This window comes from Cinclus cinclus, chromosome 16 (genome assembly GCF_963662255.1).
Source record: "Cinclus cinclus chromosome 16, bCinCin1.1, whole genome shotgun sequence".
NCBI lineage: Eukaryota > Metazoa > Chordata > Aves > Passeriformes > Cinclidae > Cinclus > Cinclus cinclus.
The window spans coordinates 7,773,289-7,799,973 of record NC_085061.1 but is presented as its reverse complement, the minus strand read 5'-3'; the positions used below and the strand labels follow the sequence as shown (position 1 = coordinate 7,799,973).

The 26,685-nt window shown below is 43.9% G+C and overlaps 1 protein-coding gene across 1 annotated transcript; it reads right to left on the bottom strand.

The window, feature by feature from the left end:
* Positions 1-1,147: 1,147 nt before the first annotated feature.
* Positions 1,148-8,171, bottom strand: GPRC5B (G protein-coupled receptor class C group 5 member B). Its single transcript, XM_062503767.1, has 3 exons — positions 7,151-8,171; positions 2,544-2,656; positions 1,148-1,192 (listed from the first exon to the last, which is right to left on the bottom strand). The coding sequence occupies exons 1-3, from the start codon at positions 8,154-8,156 to the stop codon at positions 1,148-1,150; spliced, it is 1,164 nt and encodes a 387-aa protein (XP_062359751.1). The 5' UTR covers positions 8,157-8,171.
* Positions 8,172-26,685: the final 18,514 nt, after the last annotated feature.

The following is a 26,685-nucleotide window of genomic DNA, read 5'->3' as shown; positions in this document are numbered from 1 at the left end:
TAACATTGGCCAAACAGTGAGGATACAGTGATGTTTTCAATGTCCGATATGTATTAAATATTAAAGAAAGGAATGATTGCTTGAACATAATGAAAAAACATGGCACAACAAATGGGCAATGGGAACAGTTTAAATAACCCGGAGAAAACAAAGATGAAAAGCTTTGAAAAGTCTGCCTTGTATCAACTCAAGAAAATGGATGGGGAGGAGTAGGGTAGAAACCACCTTAAATAAACAAAAAACAACAACAAACCACCTCCAGCACAGAGATTCTACTCTCTAGGCACTAAAATGCACCACCACATTTAAATGCACAAACAACCGCAGTCGAGGGGACTCGTGCGAACAGGGGGCTCGGGGCTGTCACCCGCTCTGCCCCGGCCGTCCCAGCCGAGCCCCGCACAAACGCGTCCCCCCGAGGACGGGCTCTGCCTGCGGGAGCGCGGGCTGCGCTCGCAGCCGGGATGGAGCAGGGCAGCGCTCCCAGCTGCCGAGCACAGCCCCTGCCTGCCCGCACCCGCGCCGCTCCGCTCTGCCCCCAGAACAGGCACGGAGCACGCACGGACCTTGTACCCCTGCACAACTGCACCTCCAGAAGAGCAGAGGACGGGACTAGAGAGCAGCGGGGACCGAGCTGCCACAGAGAGATGTGTGACTGCACAGTACAGCTAGGGAGGGAGCAAACAGGGACTTCTCGCGGCCTTGGCAATGACAAGAAAAGGAGAGAAACGGAAAGAAATCCTGCGTGTCTTCACACTATAGTGGCAATCTCTTGTGGCAACATGAATTCAGTTCGGGTGAGAGGAGGGTATTTAGCAAGCCGCTGGCAACCACCAAACCAGGCTTGCCTGGCACACGAGTTAGACAAGAGAATATCTTACACTTCAGAATACAGTATTCCCTCTCCAATTTACGGTGTGCCTACTTCTGTTTTAAATTAGATTCAGCTTCAGTTTTACAATTTTGTTTTTGCAATTCTCCATTCAATGGCGTTCACATTTAGGCAAAATCCTCTGTAGGATTTAGAAAGATGCTGGATGTTTTGCTGCTTTGTTCTGGTACTGTTACGGATTCCTCCCCTCAAAGACACACTGCCAGGGAACAACATCTGCAACAAGGATTCTTATTCTCTACAGCCTACAGCCTTTCACCAGAGGTGTCGTCCAGTGTAACTTGGCGGAGCAGTTGGTATCTGGAAATAAGGATAATAAACCCATAACTGAGAGATCTAGACTGTTCACAAATCAGTGTTACCACACTACACGCACATGACAGCTTTCCAGATGGTAGTTCTAGAGCCAAATGATACAAAGAAGCTCATCTTCCACCCGTACAGTGCATTTATCTGTCTGTAAAACCATGACTATATACACATGAGCTTTGTATCTAACTCAGAATCAAGCAAAACAAACAAATAAAAACCCCAAATTGTCAAGCTTCTTATCCTTTAACTGCCTTCTCCCTGAGCTGCACCTTCCAGTATCAGAAAACAGGCAAAGATGAATTAGAACATCAGAAGGATGCAATCCATTCCTGACAGCAAAGCCAAACCTCTTCATTTTACTCAAGTTGACACGTTACCCACACAGGAGAATTCTTGTATCTAGTCCCTCTTGTTCACTAAAATCAGCCAAAACTTTACTTACTTAAAAACAAAACCAGACCTGCAATCAATTCATGTTATTTGGTTTTAAATGTAGAGGTTGAGTTGTGGAATCAGCTCATGATTCAAAAGAAAGAAAACCCAACTCACATGAGTACAAACTGGCTCATGAGTAGATTTTTAAGAAGCATGTAGATATGTATGAAAAATGCGGGGATGAAAATTCTTCTTTTTCAATAGGATGCCTGCTATATGAAATGTCTGAAGTGAAAATCAGATACAATGTGAAAAACGTTTTTGAAGTCTGTTTGGCACCACTAAACCAACCTCACAACAGCCAGGCTGCAAAAATACAGGTCTATCAAAGAATGACATGCCAAACCATTCTCTAAAGAAGAAAAATTGATGCTATTAACATTAAAATATTCTATATCCCTCTTTCATTAATCCCTTTTCAAAATATGTACAAACCTGTAAGTTACAAAGAATTACATATATTTTACAAGAAAATGGAATATATGTGAGAGACCACCATTATCTGCAACAATTACTTAAAGTAATGTATTGCCTAAAAACATCTGTGACTCACACCATCTTGAAGAAAATCAGATTAGAAATGGTGTCACTTAATAGTTATGTTAAATATCTTAACACAAATTTAATTTGAAAGGGCCATTGAATATATTGTCTCACAAAAAAAACCGGTTCACGAAAGCTGCACTGCAAAATGTGAATAGCAAAGTAAACAAATGCAAAATACTTGCTAATTACATATTTTCTAGAGGGAAGGGAAGCATTACATGCATATTTGCTGCCTTATATTTTCATTTATAGCTTTCCCCCTGCTGTGAATAAGCTAAAGCAGGTTTTTCAATTAGTGACGGTTGTATATATCAGTGCATTTCAAAGATTTCTTAAATCATCACATTTTGATACTTACAGTCCCACCATTTAGCACAACTGCCATCTCAGTAGGCTGATAAACATTACTTCTAAAAGGAGCACTAGGCCGGCTTCCCAAACTGCCGTTTCGAAATCCCGCCGTTCTTAGCGCTGTGTTTGGAAAAGAGAGATCACTCTTAGAACACAATGAACGCTGTGCAATCACAGAGTATCTTCCTTCCCAGTTCAGTTCCTGGGAACTTTGCCACTGATTGTAACTTCCACCTTGCTTTTGAACAGCTGTTTCTCTTACATGTTAGCTGTGGACCTCGGAAAAACCAGATTTACATTAAATAAAGTGTTTGCTAGGGAGGGGGAAAAAGGAACAGATTTTTTGAAGCTTGCCTAATCTCATTTCAGTGGGAGCTCAATGTCTTTAGTCACCAAACCTTGCACAATGCGTTTTGCAAAGTGCTCCCTGTGTTGGTCTGGATACTGTGGGGTTAAGTAAAATGTGTTACATTTTGCTTTCTATCAAACTCGGTGGACAGGGCTCCAAAGCCTTGCTCAAGCCAGTGAGCAATGCTCACAACCCCCTGAGCATTTCTTCAGCATGACTAGCATATAAGGATTTTCCAGATGTTTCAGATTATATTTACTCTGAGAAACTAGAAAGATTGAGTAAATATTGCTTTCGAACAGCTTAAACATGGCAAATCACTGAAGCCAAAGAGAAGACCCTGATAGTCCTCTTGGATGTTTATACCAGGAATAAATCAGTCTCCCTGTTAATTTTAGTACAAGTTTGGGTTCAAGATGTAAATTCTGAATGAGCTATGCATATGAGGGATATGCTGCTCTCTCTAAAGCAGTCTGGGGATTGGCACATACAAACTCCCTCTTTAATTTTGAGGGTAAATAATGACTTCACTGAACTCAGACGTGGCCAGGGAACAGAGCTCATTTATCCACATGACGTGCATGGTCACCACAGGCAGTACTCATCTGTCAGCTGCTAAACAGAAACATGCCCAGTTCAGGCACCTGGGGCAAGAACTTCTCTTAGATTTATTCAAATTACAATTCTACAGTCTCGGCCTGAAATCGTGAATGAGCTGAAGATTATGAGAATTTCAGCACAGACTTTAATGAAGCCAGGATTTATCCCCAATGTAGCTGTTCTGTGCAGAAGATTTAAATGGATCCTATTGCCATATGCTGTCCTCTATCCACTGGTACTCCTCTTGTTGGGAGTTGTGCACCAAGATGAAAACCAGTACTGATTTAGCATGGAAATTTAGAAATTACATCCTGCAAATGCTCAGCTGTTGATTTCAGATACATACAGACCCTCACTTGCTCTCTATTTGAAAATTACGTACTTTGCAGAACACTGGGAGAAAAAGTTATGAAAATGCCTAAACTGGAACTAAGTATTTTTAATTATATACTTAACCATCTCGAGGTTGGACACTTTTTTTTTTCTTTTGCTATTTGACTACTTCTTGTGTGATAAACACACATGATTGCACTGGTATTTGCTAGTACACACACAGACACACACACACAAAAAAATCTTTCTCATGCTCAACATCATTAAAATATTTATACTGAATATTTACACAAAATATACACAGTCATTTCAAAGCTATCTCAAAGAGCCAGTAAATTCAATTTCAAATTGCTAAACTGTCTGTCCCTATTACTGCAAACAGCTACACTTATTTTGATGTGAGAATCTGTGACAAAGCTTGTAGACAAAATACTCTTTTTGGATTTTTTTCTCACACCAGTTTTACCATTTTTCCTTGTATTTTTTACATTACTATTAAATAAATCCACTTGCATAGGGTATGTGTATGTAAAAAACAAGCAGTAATGAGGATATTTGAGCAAATGTGTCAAAGCCTCTTTTAAACACATTTTAGATTTTGTTCACTTTGCTTTTAGGCATTGGCTGTGATTGTGGCTGTAGTACTAGAGGTTATTAAATGAAATTTAATTATACCAGAGCTGCTTGGGCTTGAGTTTCCTGACAGCTGCAGCATTCTACATTTCACATCCAGATTTCTCTTGTTTAAGGCAAATTCTCTCTGCCTACAGAAGTGTGCACTGCACTTCCAGAAAGCACTGAGAACTCAGTCAACTGCTCTTTGTCCAGGCTAAGAACTTTAATATAATTTTAGAAGGCACACCTATGAAAATAACTCTTCTAAAGAGATATTTCAACCTATCATATAAAAATTAAAATCCCAGATTAGTATGCTGTTTAAATGATGTTTCAGTTACTGACTTTAAAATAGGTTTGCTTTATTAATGCTTAATATTTTTCCTGGAATGGAGCAGCTCTTGTTGCAATTCATAACTTGAAACTACATTTTTGCTAAGAAAGAAGGAATCAAGGAGGACATATGCTTGTTTGAACCCTAAACGCTGTTCAGATTCTTAAATGCTGCTTAAAATCTTAAAAAAGAGCAAAGTTACGAAATTGTTTTATACAAGTATTAGTGGAAATAATAAGAATTAATGGAAAATATGTTTGTCCAGGCATGTTTTCTATTTAAAGCTGTTTACTGAAACAAGTATTACAGTCAGGAAGCTGTTTTCTGCTTATCATGTCTCCCAAACTTTACAACTAGTGGATCTTCTATTCTTAAACATCATTCTTAAGTATAAAGTAATTGGAGAAAGTACCCTTCCAATAATTTCTGAACTCTTGATGATGAATTCTCAAATTGAATCTGATTAAATGGATGAAAGAAGGGAACATTCTCTACATACCTGCAGAGCCATTGCTCACAGACTCCAGGTGCTTGGCCACTGACAACCATCAGCACAGGGATTTGACTTAGTGACTTGGTTATTATTAAAGTATTTACTTTAAGTATCTACCATGCTATTAAGTTTTGCTTCCAAACCCTGCTGTCCCAAGCCAGTCCTTAAAGAACTGCTGCAAAGGAATATTTAATCTGTTTTGTTATATTAAAAATTCTGTATGCCATGAGAAAAGGAATGACAGGCATTTATTACAGTATACATTAATAAGGGCATCAGATAAGGAAATCTATTTTGTATTGTACTATAATTCAGACAGATTCAAACAGAACATAAATTGCACTATAATAGTATAATGATTTTATAGCTATCATACATCTATCCATTTCACAAAAAAACCTTAATTACTGAATGATTAGATCAAAAAGCAGCTTCCAGTTCTTTTTTTAAAATACACCCATGAATAGGCATGATACAAAGTGAAAGATCCAATTTTGTTCTTAGATCTGCCTTAGCCAGAAATAGCTTCACTGAAGCCACTGCAGTTACTTTACTATGATTTTAATTTAATGGGGGATGGAGGACAGTTAAAAAAAAAAAAAAAAAAAAAAGAGTGCTTTTAACAGTCCATAGTGCAACTGCCTCTTGCTTTGGAACATTAGTAATAACAACCATTCTTTTATCAATGTGATTTTTTTCTTTGTTTTGCCACTGCTCTTATGGTATCTGCTCACAGAAAAAACTTCCCTACTAGAATTTTAAATTTCCTGCTAAAAAACTTAGAGGAAAAAATTCCTTCCTGACCCAACACTATGCCAAACAAAAGTGCTCTTTTCCTCCATGTCTGGTCGGTACCCAGGGAAACATCAAACCCAGAGAAATCAAATACACAAAAAGATGAATAGGAAGGTGAAGTGCCTGGACCACCTGCCCTATGCTTTCTTACAGGGGGTGCCAGAACAATGTGGCAACTACTGCCTGGGATACCAGGCCAGTATTGTTCTCAATGAGAGTGAAGAAATCAGTGTGACTTTTAATAAAATCCTTCATCCAGATGTGGGGCAGCACCAGACCACAGCCCCCCTAAGAGCACCACGGGGCTCCTGCTCCCCACTGCTGCTCACAGAGGCATCCCTGGGATTTCTCACATGGCTCCCATGTTCAGCAAGGGTTTGGATCTCTAAAGCACCTAGTTGTTGCTGGACCTTTCAGCAATTACTCAAAAACATTTCCACTGCAAATTTTAATGATGTCAGCACACATCGTTTTACAACAAGGAAGGCAAATTACCTGAAAGCCTCTATGAAACCTCAGACACCCAGGCCTTCAGAACAAAGGCTGTCTTTGAACTGTCCACTTTGAAAAGCCCCTTGGCATTTTTTTCCCCCACAGGAACACAAAGTGGCACTAAATCCATTTTAATGGAAATATAACTAATAATAATTATTTTGTTGCTCAAAGTGGCTGAGCAATTTGTAACATAAACCACTTCTTTTTTTTTTCCTGAGGTTTTGGGAAAATATGATTATTACATGTTGATAACTGCTAATTACAAAAAAATGTCATTTAAATTATTTAAAATAAAGGTTATTTTTCCCACAATGATTTTTTTTTTATTCTTTTGGTGTTGACTTTGCATTTGAAATTGTTCAGTTTTTCAAAGAATAATCAACATGCAGAAGAATCATTTTAACCTACGTATTGTCTGCATTTTTTTCATTCTTCTCCCTCACTAGATGATATCTTAGTAAAAATTGCAAAAGGAAAACAAGTGTAATGTGAAAATTATTGCATTCATCATGACCTTAGTTTTCAACACCTGAAAAATTTCTCATACAGAGAGTTTTCTTGACACTGCAAAAACAGAGTCCTTTTTTAGCCAATTTTTACCTGCATTATGTTCATCCATTGAAAAGGCTTTATTTTCCATGTAGCTCCGAGGAAGCTGTATATCTTCCTCAAAAGCAGTTTCACGCATCCTTGGCTGTGAAGTATCAAAATAATTGGGTGTGTTTTCCTGCTGTGATGGAAGGATGGTACAGTGGACCTCTGGGATGGCATGAAAAATAACAAACACCCAACCACTGGACACCAGTGCAATAGCTAGGGTGGGATCACTCCATTTGTCTCTTCTCTGGAGCTCAGCATTCCCGAAGAGGTACATGGTCATCCAGGCTACCCAAATCAGAATGGAAAAGAAAAGGGTTATAATGAGGCATACTCCATTTTTCTTCCATTTCTTAAACTTCCCACAGAGAGTGAAAAATGAAAATCCCATGGTAAACACCATCAGGAACATAACATAGATGGAAGCCATCACAAAATCCATGGGCTCATAGCTGCAGGCCAGCTTGTTATCTCTGACAACGGTCAGGATCAGCCACTCGGTCGCGATGATGACCTGCACCAGCATCAGGCAGATGGCCACCCCAGCCAGGTGCCAGCCAGATGGGCTCTTCCCGTGGCGAACGAGTTTGTGAAGTCTCCAGGCTTGGGCTAGCAAGCACGAGAAGCACAAAGCGAAGATAACTCCCCAGAGAAACCTTCGGGTGGAGCACACCATTTCATCTTCTTGGATGATGAAAGCAAACGTCAGCCCAAACAGTCCCAGAGTCCCAAAGAGAAAGAGGAAGTGCATTCCCAGGGGGCTCTTCTTCTCTTTGTCCTTGATGAAGGGCAGCCTCACCAGCAAAATCAGCATCAGCAGTAACGTGGTCAGCACACCTGCCCCCGCAACCGCCTCCAAAACAATCCCCCAAATGGCATCCAGGTCACACAGGTAAACGTACTGCGGGAGGAGATCCAGCCCACACCCTTGAGGAGTACTGGAGTTTTCTGAAGAGCCATAGCTGATCACGAAGAAGAGGAAGAAGCCAATGGCTGGGTAGGTTTTCATTTTTCTGTCTGAAACAACAAAATATTTGTTTAGCTGGAGCTGAGTTTGGAGGATTTCAGAGCCACTGAAGCCCAGCTTGTTTCAGTAGCCCATGTTTACAGCTTTTGCAGTGGATCTGCAGCTGGCACAGCCTCCCCCCAGCCCCCTTCACTGCCCTCCCAAAAGCTGCTTTTGCCTGTTGTATTCAGAATGCAAAATGACTCATTGCTCTGTTTGCACAGATTGAAAACATTTCCAAACTCTGACCCTGCAACTGGCTAAAATACAGCCAGAAAAATTTATGTATCCTGTTGCAAATATTACATTATCTGCAATACTTAGACACTTACTACCTGTTCAAATGTAATACCCCACTCAAATCAAAGTGTTTAAAGCGTGTTTAAGTTGCAGGGCCTGATGCAGGTGTAAGCTATATCACAATCAGAGTGTGCCACAGCCTTGCTCCTTTTACTGGAACAAAGGCAGAGTCAAAACCACTTTTTAAATTATTACTTTTTAAAAGATAAAACAATCAAAGGAAAATAAGCATTGTACATTCTTTAAAAAAGAGAAGAATCTTGTTTTCATGCTCAGTCAATAGGCAGTTATTATATTCACTTCTTTCATCCTCTTTCAAAGCCCAGATATTAGATTTCATTTGGAAATGAGAATGGTAGTCAAGAAAAATCTCATATTCTGTGACAATGGTGCACACATGCAGTGTCATCAATCAACTAATCAAAAATGAATGCCTCATTGTGCTTCTTAGCCAGTCCAAAGCCATTCAAAGAAAACAAATAACAAAAACTAGACATCACTTTCTTGGATCCAGAGAGTGGACAATGGTAAACTCTCCAGGAACACAACACATCCCACTTGACCATCAGGACCAAAAGCCTAGACAAATCCCAACTTAGTTTTAGGAAGAACATGGGTTAGGTGCTTTAAAAATACACATTATGGCATTTGCTTTTATTAAACAAAGCAGATTGTTAAAAAATGTAACCTTTAACTCAGAGTCTGCCTGGGCCACAGCCACCCTGTAAGGGCAGTCAGGAGTAAACCCTGTGTGGAGCAGATATGAAACCTGACTCTGTTAACCTTCACTAGCAGTTAGTGCTGCAGGTTCCAGCAGGATTTTCCTCATTGATGTGAGGAACGTTTCAGACTCCCACTTGTACTGTATGACCACGAGGAAGAGAAGCACCACATGAACAGGCAGTAATGTTGGTCAATGTGAGTCACACAGATCATGGGACGTGTTTAGGATGCAAAGTGAAAATCAGAGAAACTATCAGGAGCTCTTTTGTAAGCCATACAACAGCCCTAAATGGTTACCTGTCCAAAGAGATTTTGTAGGCTAGAACTGCTTTTAATGAAAAGTTTGAAAACTTTAATGAGAATTGAAAATTATTTGAAGTAGTGGTGCAGTGTTGCATTGAGCACAATCAGTCATAACCAAGACAAAAACTATTTATATAGACTGTCTGAAACTGTACTGTCTTAGAGCTGAGAACCATGGATTTGCTCATGCATTACAATCCTGTAATGTGCTTTACAGACCTGTAATGACCAAAGTTAAATCCTGAGGATCTGAATCTTCAAACCACTGTTTCACTGTGTAATGACCAATGGCCATTTTCAGCCTCTATCAGGAGACAGATGGTGAAGATTCTGGTGTTTCCTATCAGGGGCACCAAGATAGCAAACATACCAATATAAACATGGAATGGCTCGATGGTCTTCACTCACACAGGATACAAAACATCCTATTACAAACCTTCATCTCAGAAGAGGAAGCTGTGACAAATAATGTGATCTGGGCTTGGACAAACAGGAAATGGGTACTGGGCAACCTCTGCCAGCCCACAGAAATTAATCTTTGCACTATTGGAAGGGCTGCAATGTTCTAACGATGCAATGACCTGCTAAGGACACATAATTTGTTTTTTCTACCTATCTGTAATTCACTTGATGGTGGATTGGTAGAATATACACTTGTTTATATCTGATTTGTGTAACAGGTTTTTCAATTGCTCTGTCACAACACCCATGTTAAAAACACTGACTTTACAGACAGAAAACTAATCATCAGTGAAATATATTCATTTTTGTATTGAATATACACTCAGTAAATCTCCTTGCCCTTTGAGTACATAATTAACTAGAAGAAAACATTCCAAAGATAGTTCTCCAATTCCTTTTACGTGCAGCCAATTCCCACTGCAACGACTGAATTTCTTCTTTAGCGTGTTTGAAACATCCTAAAAAGTGTGAAATGGTCAGTGCCTGCTGACACAAAGGGGGAAAATCCACTGGGGTTTACTAAGGCAATGCTCCAAAACAGTGGTACCATTTAAAGAAGTAGGAGGTCATGTGGAAAATGATTCAAAATTCATTCTAAATGTCACCCAAACTAGAAACAATGAGTCCTGAAGTGAGAGGTCATGTTAATTTTCCACTATCCCATCACTTACAAATTATAAGCATGGACTAAATTGCTTTCAATAGTAGCTTTGTTTATTAGCTACTCTCCAAAGACCTGGGGGGTAATGAATTAAGTGTGAGTATCCTCAGTTCTAAGATATTTTCCAGTTTTCTGGTTACTTTATTCATGTCATGTAACCCTCATGTGATTGAGCTATTCTAGGACAGTCTGTTTCCATGGAGATTGTGCTGCATGGGTAAGCAGTCATATTGTCAGACCATCATTTGTTTCCTCTTCCTATTTGGAAGTGTTTGGGAGGGGGAAGGGAGGGTTAATGAATTTGAGTATTTCCCCCTCCATGAAGAAGTGGTCGGTTTTGGAAAGGGGGAATTAAGCTGTGACCAAATACATTCAGAATTCAAAATACATATTCTGAAATATAGAGGTGTTCAACTCAAGAGGAATTTCCCCAAGTTACTTCCTACTTTTGGGAAAGCTGATGGGACATAATCAGTGGTCCTCTTAGAATGGTACTGGACAGCCACAGGACTGACCAAGAAATCTCTAGGACTGCTGACAGTTATTCCTAGTGTGAAATAATTTCCTACCCAATGTCAGTGAGTCTCACTAAACACTAGATCCTGCCCAGACCAAAGCTGGCAGGCAAGGCTTGAAGTCTCCAAATGAGAACTTCCTAACTTCTATCAACAAAGCAGTTAGTTTCTAACCTGTTTATTATCAATTTCTTCCTGCCTGGGTAAAAAACAGGCAATATTAATAATCCACCCCTTGAGATACTACCAGCCAAAAAAAATCCTCTTTCTAGTGCTGATACTCAGCACTGAAGACAGACAGTTGTAAAAACAAGGGAAAACACTGCATTACAACACACAAATTTGGCAAGTGAATACCACAACTTTAGCTAAAGCCACAGATTCAATCATTTTAAGGGAAAAATGTGAGGGTTTTTTTCCCAGATAAGTTGTTTTTGAAAAAAAAAAAAGAAAAGAAAAAAAAAAAACAACACCAAAACACCACATCATTATGGGGGTTGTATTAAAATAGCATCTTCCTTAAGCCTGTGCAGTGGGTAGGATGGCAGAGTTCTGTGCCTCTTGAGATTCTATAGTAAAATTTTACTGCACATGCTTGCTGGTTGTTACTTAAATCAGTAATTGTAGAGGAAGAGCATTTTTTTACCTCTTTATGTCTAGATTAGCTATTACTAAAGTTATGTAACCTCACAGTAGTAACAACAGTGCTCTACTGGCTGGCACTTCACTTCTCCTGCCAGGGAACTACAGTAACACAGGAATGCCACAGGAACATTCCAGCACAGATACAGTCAGTGGCACCCATACACCCCCACATACTCAACGAACTGTTCACAGGCAACAAAAGCAACTTCAGATTTTTTTTTCCCCCCAGATTACTCTCCAAAATTTTATTTCAGTAAAGCCATTAAGGCAACATACCTGAAACCAGAGCAATCAGGAACATTTACAATCAATATTCTAATCAATAAGCCTTACACATTTTAGGCAAAAGCAGCAAACAATTAGCAGGACAGCTTCAAATCCAGTATTCAATTTTTGGCTCAAAATCTGCTCTCAATGTCAGCTGTAATAACTTCACTATTTTCTGCAGAGAAAATGTTGTGTCCCCTTCATTACATTATCTAGTATAGAGAGTCACTACAGAAATTGCAGACACAAAGCTGTCCCAGTGGGTACAAACTACAATTACAAGCAACTAAGCAGAAACAGAAAATCTCACAGTTGTCATCAAAAAGTTGTCATGGTTAAAAATCAATGAGGCTTTCTGTAGCTAAAGTCTTCTGACGAAAGCTTGGGAAGGGATCAAAAAACCACGGCTGTATGCTGCTAGAGAATATGTATACAGAATAAAATTGTAATTGTGCAAAGACTTGAGGCTAGGCTATTCATGGTTAGATGCATTATCTGCTCCCCCTATCCTGTATCTGTACCTGAACTTCAAATGTTAGTCAGCTGACACAGGGAGATGCATTCAATGGCAGAGAAGAAAAACAGTCTAGTAATAAGCAATAGCAGCACAAATAGTAACCTGCTCTGCCACACAGGCAGAGGACTGGTTCACTGTGCAATTTCCAAAAGAAAACCACCCCCACCACGAAGTGTTGTGGAGAAATGTGAGTGAGTGAGGAATTAATCACAACACAGGATCTCTGCCAGCTGCTTTTGATCAGAACTGAGGAATGAGCTCCAGGACTGATAACAAAGCAGCAACAGCCAAGCTGAGATCAGACTGCTCAAGAGATGTATTTCCAGAATAATAATTAATAGTACAATTTTGCTTTGTAGGCAAAAATACAGCAGTGATTTTGACAGCCCCTGCATTAGATACACATCATGCTCTGTTATAGCCTCATGGTTACAGAAGGCAAGACCCCACTCCAAAAGGACACGTAGAAAAAGTATTGCTTTCATTTAGAAATACTTTGTGATACTGAATACCCTATGAAATTATCTAATTTTCTAGGAGTTCAATTCCCTTTGGTCATAATCTGTGTATCACGTGCCTAGGTACTTCTGACCATAGTACCTGGTGTTGAATTCACAACTGACAGCAATCAATGACAGAAATAAATGTTTTTATTTTCTTTGCTAATTCTTACACTGTTTCTATTAATGTCATAGCCGTCTAGCAGATGGGGTCTGTCAGCTGATTTCTCCTGATGTAGCGAGACAACCCTGATATTCCCTGCTGGTAAGAAGCAAGGGTATCCCCGTTAAACAGCTGCTCGGTACTAGCGCTGATCACCAAGCTGGGTGTATAGGTTCAGCACGCAGGAAATCCTGTTAGCGTTGGGATAAACATTAAGTGCAGGTGTAAACAAAGGGTTCACATAAGTGATAAATCCTCTCTGTGCGTGGCTTTGCGGAGAGGTAACGCAGAGACAAGGCTTTTATTAACTGGAGAGAAAACTGCTGCGCACCCGCACCCAGCCGGAGCTCCCGCCAGCCCCGCGGCGGCCAGGGGCCAACAAAAGGCTCTTCCCCCTCGGCCTCTTCCCTGCCATTGCCCTTGGGCTCCCGCTGGGGACTGCGATGAGGTGCCGGGCTTGGCTGCGATTACCCCGCACGACCGCGGTGCGAGGCCAAGCGACCCCTCCGAACGGCCGGTGCGCGGCTCGCCTTAATCCGCCTGCAACCTCCTCCTCCTGGACAATACCTATCCCGCTTCAGCCTCCGCTCTTTTCTCTCTTCGGTTTCTTTTTCCAGTCTCTTCCCCCCCCTCCCCCGTCTGTCCCCGCTCTTCCCCATCCTCTCCGAACTCCGCTGCCCCCTCGCCAGCCTTCCGCTCCCCGCAGCGCACCCCCCTGCTCCGAGCCCCCCCGTCCTGCCCTATATCCCCTCTAATCCCCCCCAGAATTCCTTTATCCAGCCTGTTGTCTGCTGGCGGCCACCGGGCTAATTCTGCGGGCAGCGCTGGGCGCGGAGCCGGGTGAGCGGCTCCTCTACGTGCCCCCGGCCCGCAGCCCTACCCCGGGCGTCCCCCCGGAGCCGGCCCGGGGTCCGCTGTCCCCCCCGCCCGCCGCCGGCTCACCCGCTATCTGCTGCGGCCGAGGGCGGCGGGGCAGCTCTGTCCGCCAGCCCTCCGCAAGTCACATCCCGGCTCCGCGGCGGGGAGCGAGCGCAGCGCCGGCCGCCCCCGCGGCGGCTCACGGAGCGCTCGGCCCCGGTGCGCGCCGAGCCGAGCGGAGCGGAGCGGAGCCGTGTCCGCCGCGCTCTGCCCCCGCCGCTCCGCCGCGCTCCGGCCCCGCCGCCAGCCCCCTCCCACCGCCCCGCCCCGCCCCGCTCGGGCTCGGCTCGGCTCGGCTCCCTTGGCCCGGCTCGAGTCTGCTCGGCGGGGCAGGGGTAGCCCGGGGACAGGCGCAGGGCACCGCACAGCACCGGGGCGCTCCGGCCGCGTGGAGCTGCCCGGCCCCCAGGGGAGGGGGCGCGGTGAGGGCGTGGGCGCGCACTCGCTCACACGCGCTGCTCCCGCGCCCCCTCAAACGCGCGCTACCGCATCCTCGCGCTCGCTGCCTCGCGCTCCGCGCTGCGGGAGCAGCCGGGCACGCATCGGCTCCCTAAGCGCGGACTTGCACACGGGGACACGGCACGGCCGCAGCCCTGCGCGCTCAGGGGACAGGAGGGCGGGACGCAGCTCGGGGGGCAGCAGGCACGGGGACCGGCATTCCTGCCTGCTCCCGTCTCCGCAAACGAGTGCGAGAGCCAAGGGCTGGGAACCCTCGCCCGGGCAGGCTGGCTGCGCGTGCACGCACCTATGGCCAGGTGTGGGGGTTTTCAGCCTTCTGACAACGGGGGATTTTGAAAGGGGCTGGATACGTTCAAACCTTCCCCGGGCGCTGCTTCCGACTTGCCGCAGCCCGAGACGACAGGCGAACAAACACTTGGAAGGGGAAACGTTGGGAGCCTGTGTACGGTGCAAGTGGCACTTCACACGCAGGATCAGCCCCTGCAAAGGCGGTGCTGGGCACTGCTCCGTCTCTGCCTCCTACCCTCAACGGGCAGCTGCTGTCCTGCTTTTCAGCCTCTCCATAGTACAACCCTGAGACGGTCGTAAGCTGTAGACAGGGCTTCCTATGAACTCCGGGAGTTTTTTGGAGGAGAAAAAGACAGCTTCTGTATATTATATTCTTGAGCAGCAGGAACTCATGAGGTTTTACAACAGCTTAGAGTCCATCTGCCCGACACATCCATGACTGGCTGCCTCACCATGCCCTGCATCCCTGGGTTATGCTTACCCTTAAAACACTTTGGACAGACTGGGCAGGCACAGCTGACATGGCATCAGCACCGAGGAGTGTCTGGAATATGTCCTTCCTGAACACCTGCCCTTCTTGCCAGGTTTCCATATCCAGCGCCTTCCGAAGGGAAATACCTGCCCTGAAATGTGTGTTCTTCAGCACAGCAGAACTGTAATCTTTAAAGAGACTCTTCCTAACATATGTGGGCTTATTTACCTGTCATTTATGATGCCTTGGGGGATAACCTGAACTTAGCGTGGCTGACATGGAGCAAATTGGATGATGGGGTTGGTCTGTAATTGCCTATGTTTAGGAAGGGCAGCAGGAGGAGAAAAGCTGAGGCAGAGGAACAATTTCACGTTTCTGCTCTTTTCTTTCTCAATTTCTCTTACTTGCTGCTTTCAGGTTTTAGGCACGGGTTTTATTTGAGTCACGTGTGAACAACATACCCTGCCCTTGCATCAGTTCACAGCTACACTCCATTCATGAAGTTAAGCGGGATAATTGTACAAAAACTGAGGTGGTGAGAGGTGAAGTTGTTGTAAACTGCCCAAGGTCACCCAGCAGTCTGGCAGAAAAGTGGAAAATACTGGTTCAACAGATCAGTCTGTACCCCTGCTCCATCTTGGGAGCCTGAGCCAAGCACCCAAATACTACAGTACCAAGTAAAGACCCTTTTGTGTATAAGTAAACACACAGAGTTCTCTGTGCCGTGCTGGATACAGAGAGGTAGACCAGGGGGAAGGATGAATCACAAGGATTCATGTGCTGTCGGTCTTGGCCGGCTCACAAGGGAGCAATGTGCTGAGCCCTTCAGCAAATGCAAATCTTGGGCATTGTTCCCTTCTTCCTGTGTCTCTAACACAGCCCTGGTTCCCTAAAGGAAACTGCCTCCCCCATTTGCCTTGTATTGATACAACAGGGAAGATAATACCCCTCTCAAGGTTACTAGTGGATCAGTACTGAATAGGGCTGATTTCTCTCCTGCCAAAGCAGTTTTTAGTGTTAGCTACCATGAAAAAATGTAGGACAGGACTCCAAATCATCCAGGAAATTATAGGAGGACTTGGTAGAGTAGCTGGACTAAATCACAGCTCCTGTTGCATAACTTTCCACCTAGTTAGCTTTGAAAAAAATATATTCTTAAAATAGGCTTTTATTTAGGGGAAAAATATTTCTACCAGTCAACCACAAACTCATCAGCACCTTCAGCATTTCCTGACTGTGAGAGAGCAGGTAGAAGGATGGAGTGGGTGCTGTGACCCAAGCAGACTATGTGAATTCCTTGATTTCAGATGGTGCTCTCCACTCCTACATCAGTTCCTGGGACCCTGCAGTGCCTTCAGCCAGCAACTGCTTGCATGTGATCAGTGCTTGTAGGAGACTGGGGAAGGGGTGAGGTGTGCAAGGCTGAAGTAGAGGCAGAATTTAGAGACCTTCGCTTATGCAATTCTGCTAGAGCTGATGGCCTAAAGAAAGGTGAGCTCAATGCTTTTGTTCATCTCTGGAATAGTGAAGAACATGTATGATATCTGTTTGTCTTTGTTTTGGGCTCAGTGTACAATACAGTCAACTTTAAAAAACCCCACTGCTTTTCAGTAATTTTAGTCCTATTTCCTACAACACACATTGAACAGATTTTTAGCTTTCCCTCCACCAATATTTGGTTTACTGCTTGTGACAATGGGTAAACAAAGAGTCTGTGTGGTGCTGCAGGTTCCCAATGTTTCTGTTCTACAGCAGCAGGATTTGACAGGAGGGAGCAAGGCTGTTACAGCAGAGCTGAGTGGACACCACTCACCCAGCCATGAATGCTAAATCCATATCCCCACAGACTGTCGTCCTCATTTCATCTGGTTTTCCCATACGCCAACCTGAGATAAAAGCAATTTCCACCCTCTGTTCTCTCCTTACCCTTCAGAAAGCCTGGCAGGTGTTGTGTTTATTGCAGGAGCAGGCACAAAAACAGTCAAGCAGCGTTTCACTACCAGCTTTCCTTTGTAACGCAGAACCTTTTCACTGGGTACTCCGGTTTTGCAGCTCCTGCCAGCACGGACCTGTGCTTGTGCCAGTGCAATTTGAGTGGAATATTTCATTAAGAGATCAGCAGTAGGCACATGGAAATGACAGCGATCATTAAGTCTGCATTACTGTGTTTGCATTAGGGAGCGCGTAGAGGCCCCGGGCACAGACAGGGCTGCACAGCACAGGGGGAGCCAGCCCTGGGTAAATCACTTTAGATTGTCCTGAGACAGACCCTGTGCCTTCACCACGGGCTGCCTGGGCTCTGGTATCTGTTCCTAGAGGCTGAGATGCTGCAATAATGAATATGACAGAAGACAATAAGGAGATACCAGGTGAATTTTCCCCTAGCACTGGTGTGCAGTTGATTCACACCATTTCTGAGCCCTGAGCAGAGGTACTTTTCATTACACAAATCCCTGCAGCGTGATTAGTTTGTCTAATACTTGCCCTGCTTTTTCTCAGGGCAGGATACAAATCCTGGTGCTCCCATTGGTTGGCAGCATCAAGGAGACAGCGAGATCTGTGTGACCACCGTGGGATGGTTTCTCTGTTACTGCAGGGACTGCCACAAGTTGCTCCTGGCACTGCCCAGGGCAGAGTCTGCTCTCCACAGATTTCTGTGAAATGGGTCTGAGTCACCAAATGGGGCTTGTGAGGAAAACGGGAGAAGGGGAAATGAAAGAAGGAAAATCTTGAAATGACTATGAAGAAAAAGATGGGTGTCAGGAAGGAGATGGATGCACGGAGGACAGAGAAAGAAAGAATTATTGAAACATTATGGAGAAACATAATCTGGAAAAACTTCTATCCATGGCACAAAGGAAGGCTGCTCTCAGGAGAGAGGCTGTGGGTAAATGGCCATAGTATTGGATGTCACATTCACATTCAAATCCAAATTATACCTGTTTTGTCAGCTTGGGTTAAACAAACCAAGGTAAGGACACCCTTTTACAACAGTGCACCTACTAACAATTCCTTTTCTGTTTGGTAGTAAATACAACCTGTCCTGTGGGTCACCCCATCACTTGTTTGGACACAGACTGTGTGGGAAGGCAGGGAGTCTCCTCCATTTGACAGTCACAGCTCTGAGCACCAGGACAAGGGAGCAGTGATGCAGTGATGTAAATCTCACAATGCAGTCAATATAGTATTTGTTTTCTCAACACATTCCTTTATCACACTAGTAATGCATAAATGTTTTCTTTAAACTGTAGAGAAACATGGACAAGTTTTCTGATTTAATGAAGCTGGTAAAATTCAGTTAAAACTCAATTTGAATCACGATGGTCTGTGACACCAGGCATGTGATTAAAATCCTTATGATTGGGAATTTGCACACCTTCAAATCTTAATTTCACAAGAAAAACCACCAGAGACAGATATTTAAATCAGCATATCTCTGGTATATTGAGTTATTGCTATAGCCTCTCTGAGGCTCTGACTAGATAAATCTCAAACTGGCCAAGCCAGTTAGATTTAAAAGATATTTATACTTGACCTTTGTACAGGCAAAGTCTCAGTTGTATTAAAATAAATTAGATCAAGCAAATGATTTGTGGCTTTCTGTTCTGAGCATGAGAAAACTTCCTTAAAACTGAATATGTTGGGGAGATAGTGACCATGGCCAAGAACAGCAACTTCTGCTGGAGAACCTTGAGCTTCTGGTGTGTGGCTGGGGATGGTGCTGGGTGCAGTGAGGTTTCCTCGGGTGACTGCTGCAGGGAATTTTTACAGTCACCAACAATGCACATAGAGATTCTCTACATCCCATTCCCTCCTCAACACATTAAAGATATCAGCCAGAAAAACTGTGCCACCCTTGAAAGCACTTATGCTTCAGATAGGCTTGATTTATAAGTGCTTTTATTTACATCTGCTGTTTTCACACCTACACTAAGGTGTAAAGGGATTTTTTCTGAATGCTGCTAAGAATGGTGCTGGTACCTCTTGACTGCAGTGTCATTAATGCCCTTATCTGTAATATCTTCTCAGGGAAGTGAGAAATCACACCCGGAATTTTTTCTGGTCTTTCTCTTTATTGGCATGTTTGGTGAAAAATATTGCCCCCAGTTGTGGACTGTTTATATATCTAAAACAAACAAACAAACAAAAAAAAAACCACAAAAAAACCCCCATATTTTTTTATCCTCACAGATGATTGAACAATCCTCTCTTCGTGATGTGCTCAGGGTTTCTGTTGCTGAGACTGTCACCTGCTGGCCATGGAGAAGCTCGCCAGGATCTCGGGAGCAACCTCAGAAACTGGTAGATTAAATACTCGGGTTTACCTTTAGAAATTACACATTGAGATGTTCCTGGTTTATCTAACTCTAAAGAGGATGGTAATTATGTAAACGGAGGTAGACCAGGAAAGCTTCCTCATTTATAAAACACCTAAATTTCATGGAGTTTTAATGCAAAGGAAACAAGGTTCTCTTCACAGTGAACATGTGAGGTAAAATGCTGGTTCCAGTAAATTTAACTAAGCTTAAGTATGGCAAACTAAGCCATAACCAATAAGCAAGGGAAAGGAAATCTAAAAAAAGGAAAAAAAAGACTGGTTATCCTGCCTCTGGCAGATTTTTGTCACATTAGACCATGGATACAAGACCACCTTAAGAAAGGGTCACATCTTTGTACTGACCAGCAGAGCTCAACAGGAATCAAAGGACCTTTACTGAAGATCTGCACTACAGCTTTTACAGGAAGGGAGAAGAATTGCTCTGAAAAGCTCTTTCAGCCCTTCCCTTGTCCTGCCCTTCCATCTGTGGTCACTGATAGCTCATTTTCTGCCAGTCTTTGGGCCAGAATCTCAGCTGGCGTAAATCTGAGCAAGTCTGAATGAGCTGGAATAAAGGTTTGCAGGGTGGTTTATTCTCCTTGTCTCGAGAAGTGCTTCCCTGTTCCCCCCCCTCCAGGCCTGAGAGCAGGTTACTGCAGCACCTGAAACAAATTGTTCAGTTGTAGCTTCTCTGCTTCAGACACAGAAATAAGTTCTGAGCTGTACAACAGGTGCTGAACTGAACCTGTTATTGCAGTGGAGCACCACTCTTTAGAGTTCATTCTATAAATCTGTGTTTTTTTCTTACATAATTGTGCTGTGTTACAGGAAAGGAAAGCTGGTGCCATGGAGGATGTTTCATTACAATTATCCTCAGCTCACTTGGTGTTACACAAGGGTATTGCTGCCTGAAAGCATGTCTAAAGTAACCCTCCAGTTCAGTGCTGCATGTCGTACTGAAACTTTAAAGAAGAGGTTTTTTTATGGCTGTTTTTCCATAAGCTTCTTAGTTCACATCTGTAAAAAATAGATTTCATGCACTTTAAAAATAATTTTGGACTGCATCTGGAGTCAATCCATAGCACTGAATTTATGCAAAGTGGCCATATTTTATTTCTTATTAGAAATTAGATTTATTTGTTTGGGGTTTTTTTTAGATGGTTGTTTTTTGGCGTTTATAATTTACCTTCATTTCCCCTCACTCTGTTCTTGTGCTTGCACACTTACAAGCCTTATTGTTGTTAGAGAACACTGGTGCCTGGATGTCTGTCTTATGAAAGCAAGTGGCTGCTTAAAAAGAAAACCAGAGAGATTAGAGAATGTGTGAAATTCCACTAAATTCAGTGAAAAGCATAACTTCAAAGAATTTAGGATCAGATTTCAAATGCATCGACAGACTTTTGAAACTGGTGGATTAATACAGGATGCTAAGTCTCGGTCTCCACCCTGTACAGGAGAGATAATTCCATTTACCTGGCCCAGAGTTACCTCCCTACTCCCTTCTTGTGCACTGTTGTAAACAGCAAAGCACCTCAAGGCCATTCTGGGCCAAGAGAACTTGAAGAGCTCTGGTTGACAACCAGGTAGACCCTGGGGCCAGTTCTCAAACACTAACAGGGAGAAACCACAGCCTCTCCATCTTCATTGAGAATAAATGAGGCTTTGCCTGAAAACCTCTTTTCAAATTTGTGAATGCTAAACTAGAAAAAAATCCCCGTGGCTTCCTTCTCTGCTTTCCACCCACACTCTCACAAGTGATTTCCTGGGAGCTGGTGGGATCTCTGTTCAGGCAGAGGATGGCTGGGGAGCACTGCTGCTCTAAGTCCTGTACAGGTTTGGGAGCGTGGGCTCTCCAGGGCCATCACAGCCTCTGCAGTCCCATCTATCACTTCATTTTTTACATGGATATAGATTCCCTTTAAAACTTCTCTTTTGATGGTAGATTTACTTTGCACCAAGACCTAGTGTGAGTTAATATTCTTTTTTGAGGGAAAATAAAGGGCAGTGGAGATTCTAGCCTAAAGAATGTAGCCTGTGAATTTTTTCCCTGCACATATATTTTGATGGTCCTTGCTGTGTGTTTTATTAAGGCTGAATCATTAGCAAATCTTAGTGCTTTGGAAGGAATGAAATGGAATCTGGGCAAAAACATTACACATCACAAATGGACCCAGCAAAGGGACTGCTCAAGCTGTGAGAAGCTGTGATCTCAGCAAAAGGGAGAATTGAAGGTCAAAAAGAAAGTCCTTGTGCCTCATTACAGTTTTCATCACCTGGAGCTTGTCTGAACTCGGTGATGTTTCTGGTGACAGGGCCATCACAGTGAGCTGAGCTGATGCTGCTCCTGTGCCTTCCCTCAGAAACAGCCCCAGAGTTACCAGAGACTTTTAACTGCTCTTGTGTTTCAGTGTTAGGATGATGAACATTTGCCATGGCTTGGGGCTGACACCATTCATGTCCATGGGGCTTGGTGAAGGCACAGCATTTTTGACCAAGGTTCTTGAGAAAGGAGAGTGAAGCTCTTGTGCTACAGATGCAGGATGTTCCTTGGCAGCTGTCCTTAGGAATGCTGCCCTTGGCTGGGGAGGAGAGGGGGAACCACACCAGCTGACCTGGGCAGACTGGGAGAAGGTGCTGTTTATTTGGGGAGACTCAGCCATGACTTGCAGTGTGCAGCACAGCATCCACCCTGTCTCACAGAGACCAGGACACTGCAGAGGCGTGGGCAGAAAGCAGCCAGGCTTGGGGCTCCCCAGGGATCCTCAGGCACAGCTGGCTGCAGCTCAAACACCACTGACTGGCAGCCAAGCCTTGAAATAGGGTAGGCAGAGAGCAGCATGTTCTGCCATCAGTAGTTTGACTTTGAATTTGTTTAGAAAGTTAAATGTCTTTTTTCCCCCCCCTTTCAGGTGACTCTGGCTGTTTGAGGTCAGAACCTTTTTCATCTTCTTCGTGGAGCTCACCATGAGGGAGAGGTTTAGGTGTACCTAATCCAAAGGTCTGCACCTTTCACCCCCTCTCTTTGGTGCAGGGTGTCACTGCTGTCACAGTTTGAGAGGCAAGGAAAGGCCAGAGACACTAATTTGTCAGGATGCTTTTATAGGAGCCACTTCCCTGCTGCCAAGAGTGCTCCCTCCTGCCTCTTGGGCAGGACTTTGGGCCCTTCCTCTGCCCCCCTGGTGCTATGGAAGGGCAGGTTGTCCTCACTGCAGCCAGCTGGAAAACTGGAGAGTCTGAGGCCCACAGTGAGACAGCAGCTTTTGAAGGGGCACTCAGTGCCACCAGACACAGCCAGACCAGTGGGGCTATGGATTAAATTATCATTAGCAAAGCTACCTAGCAAGCACGGCTGCAGAAATGTGGCCCTTTTCCTCCCCCTCCCTTTGGCCATATGATGTTCCTCCTACTTGGTACAGAAGGATTTTGTTTTGTTGAGGTTCAGGCTGCAAATCTGGCTGATATTGAAAGGGGCTTTGGAGGACATTTGATGTTTCTGAAGCCATTGAGGGTCATGTTCCTCCAGGCTCCTGGTTTCTGCTCTTTCTTGGGATTAATATTACAGTAGGGGAGAATAAAAGGCCCTTTCTATCTTCAGGATCTAAAAAGAAGGAACTGAACAGACAGAAAATCATAAACTTCATTTTAGAAATATTAATGATTCAATTTCATGAACTCTTGGCCTTAAGGAGCAATATCCAAACAGGTGCTGCCCAGGCAGAAAGTCTGTGTTTAAATGGGATGTGTGCACACAGCCTGTCTCTGCAGCATCCCTGGAAGGACAGCATTTGTTGGCTGTGCATCCCAGCCCTGGAGTGCTCCCAGCTGGCAGGCAGGACCAGGGACTGTGCCCTGGGGCAGGAGCTGGGCTGCCACAGGTGGAGACTGAAGCCTGAAAGTGCATTTAAGGTGTTTGATTTTGCAAACATAGATGCAAGCAGTACTGTATTTGTTAGCAAGTCCCTCAGGTGTTATGGTACTGCAAGTATTTTCCAATTCTGACCTGGCCAGTGGAGAGGTCCCACTCCTGGGGATGTGTGAGCTCCAGCTTCCTGCAAACACAGTCCATGTGCTGCACACAGCAATGCACCCACATAATATTTTTACTTTCCTAATCTGGCAGGTTAATTTGTACACCCATGTGGGAAAGAACAACAACTGGGTTGAATAATTGTTTTGTTTATATTTGGGAGAAAGTTCAGCTGCCTGTTGTTGTTTGCCATTGCACCCTCAGAAGATGGAGGCCTCTGGCCAGCCGGATGAAGCGTGGCTTTGTTTTACTGTTTACAGTGGCTGGAAAGCACGATGGTGAAGAGTGGAAGGGCATGCAAATAACTTGTTTATCCCCAGAGATGGATGCTTTGTGCTGTCACAAGCTGTGCAGTTGACTTGGCCCAGCTTTACTTTCCTGGAACTGGGGGAGCTGACAAAGCTTGCTGAGGAAGATTCCTAAGCCAGAGGGCTTTTGGTTTCACGACAGCTTTATGAAGTATTGCAATGTTTTGATCTATGGTATTGATATCATGAGAAAGGAAAAGAAGGTAGGAAATAAAGATGGTAAAATAAAATTTCCAAATGCAGATTTAAAGTCCCATAGCAAAAGTCAAGAGCAGGGCTGACTAGACAGGGAGGATGTATGGGGTAAATGGGGTAAATAGGGAGGCTGGTGACTGACCAGAGAAGATTGATTGGTTATTAAAACATTATTTATTGTTCAATCTGAAAAGACTTTTCTATACTGAAACAGGCTTTAAAAATTTGGGTGAATTTGACATTTTTACCCAAACTGCTGCTAAGCACTTCACTGAAACCATCAGGCTGCCTCCCACCAAAGCATCCTGTGCTGGTTGCTGAGTCTGCGGGGTTACCCCTGACATCTGTCACTGGCAGCCCAGGGCCACCCCAGCAAAATAGGAGCATATTTATGTCAATGCTCATGTCCTTGCTGTGTGTCTGTGCAGAGCATGATGGGCTCAGTATTAGACCACAGCTGCCAGATCCCAGTTCCGGACTTTGATACCCAGGAATGTGGATGGCTGGCTCACAGGTAAACTTGTGTTTGGTCAGCAAGGTCCTTGTGCCTCAGGAGGAAATGGGACTCCATAAGGATCAACTCACTTAGATGTTGTTTTAAGTTAAATGAGCCTAGCTTCCCTCTTATTAACAATTCTATTTAATTTTTTTCTGTAAATCTAGCAGGGCATTTGCTCTATGTTATGGTCCTACCACTGCAGCTCAGGACACGCAGCCTTCATGCATTTATTTCTAGGATAGTCCTGTGCATTTGGAAGCAGAGATGTGGAGGATCTGTGGGAAACCAGGAGGCTTTCAGGAGAAGAAAAACAGACTTTAGTTTGTGTGCACTGCATTGTGCTTCCCTGTCCCTACTCAACATTTGCTTTGCTTTAACTGAGACTGAGCTGATTGAATTATATCTTTGGGGAAATGCAAATGAAAATTATATTGGGTGTTTTCTCTCAGTGTTAACAGTACAATAAAATGCTTAGATGAGTGCTTAGGCTGCTGATCCTTCAGAATGCAGTTCTCCTATAACGGAGAGCTTAACTTTTGAAGTAAAATACCTTTGCTGGGAATCTCAGCCAGTTTAGTAAAAGCCCATCCACCATTCTTAACAGGAGGAATGCACTGAACTTAAGCAAACTCCACCTGTCCCCAGATTCCCAAGCATGTTCCCGAGAACATTTCCCCATCATTCCTGCTGGTGTGGCTGCAAACAGAGCCGTGTGTGGCTCTGCAGGGGCAGCAGCCCCTGCTCTCCTGCCCACAGGAGGGAAGTGATCCAGAAATCCTGGCCTCATCTCACAGCACACAATTGAACTGTGAGAGGAGCTTAATTAACTAATTAATGCTCCTAAGACAATGAGCTCTCCCGAGGAAAACTGCTGGGAGGTGGCAGCCAAAGGGGGCTCATGGGGATTTCTGATTTTTCATCAGAGCTGCCTGAAAACTTTCTGTCAAAATACTGAGCAGTGTGGTTTCTGACAGCTGGATTAGTTGTTCCTTCCCATAGCCACCCTAAAGATGTGGATTATTGTGATGTCTGCACAGACAGGAGCCAGAGACCAGCCACAGGTGCCAACCCAATACCTGTGTGTCTGAGGAAGGGCTGTTGAGCACTTGAATGTCTGAATTTTTCCATCAGGAACACAACAGTTTTGCCTAAATGTGATGACTTTTCTAGGGTGGACAGTCTAAATTCAACACTGTAACTTAAGTCATATTCAAATTGCATCCAGTTCACTTAAAAAAATAAAATTAAAAAAAAAAGGTAAAAAAAGAGTAAAAATAGCAAAATAAGCAACTCAGTGCAAAAGACTGCATCTCCTGTCCCCAGATTTCCTGCTGTCCTGCCTCTCTCCAAATGCTGAGTATCTCCAGTGGCCCAGGCAGTGTGACCTGCCAGGCACTTCAGCCTCGTGCTGGGAATATTAGAGAGGGAGTCCTGCCCAGAGACTGACAGTGAGCTATGTCCAGGTCTGGACAAAGCCCAGCTCGACCCAAATCCAACCAGGAGAAAGCCACTGTCATTTCTGTGCCAGCTGAATTGCTGGGCTGGAAAAGTCATTCATGTGAGTAAATGATTGGTGACTGATTGGCCTCTGTGTGGTCACTCCATCACCATCAATAACCCTAACACAATCTGTGATCCTTCCAAAAAGACCATCATTAGATGGACTGATGTCAGCACAGCTTCCCAAGTCCAAGGCTTTGATATCATCTCATTAATTAGGAAGATTTTCAGGCCAGACAACACTTTAGTAGTCTCTGTGGGCGTCAAAGGGCTGCTGCAATGAGTCTTGTAAAATGAAATGCTGAATTTGAAAAGGAACAAACAACTGTTTGCCTTCAGTATTCTGGAAGTTGTATGTGTCCAAAATAATTTTAACAGATGTGATCAGATCCCTTCTCCTTTTAGCATGGAGTTAACAGCTTTGCAGTTACTGATGGCAGGGGTGAGAAGAGTCACCTGCTAGGACACAAGGGATGTGGCAGCAGAGCGAGG

Coding starts and splice junctions, on each gene's coding strand:
- GPRC5B (XM_062503767.1), bottom strand. CDS start 8,156: ATGAAAACCTACCCAGCCATTGGCTTCTTCCTCTTCTTCGTGATCAGC. Junction 2,657..7,150: donor AATGGATGAACATAATGCAG/GTAAAAATTGGC, acceptor TTCCAAACACAG/CGCTAAGAACGGCGGGATTT. Junction 1,193..2,543: donor TTGTGCTAAATGGTGGGACT/GTAAGTATCAAA, acceptor CCTTATTTCCAG/ATACCAACTGCTCCGCCAAG.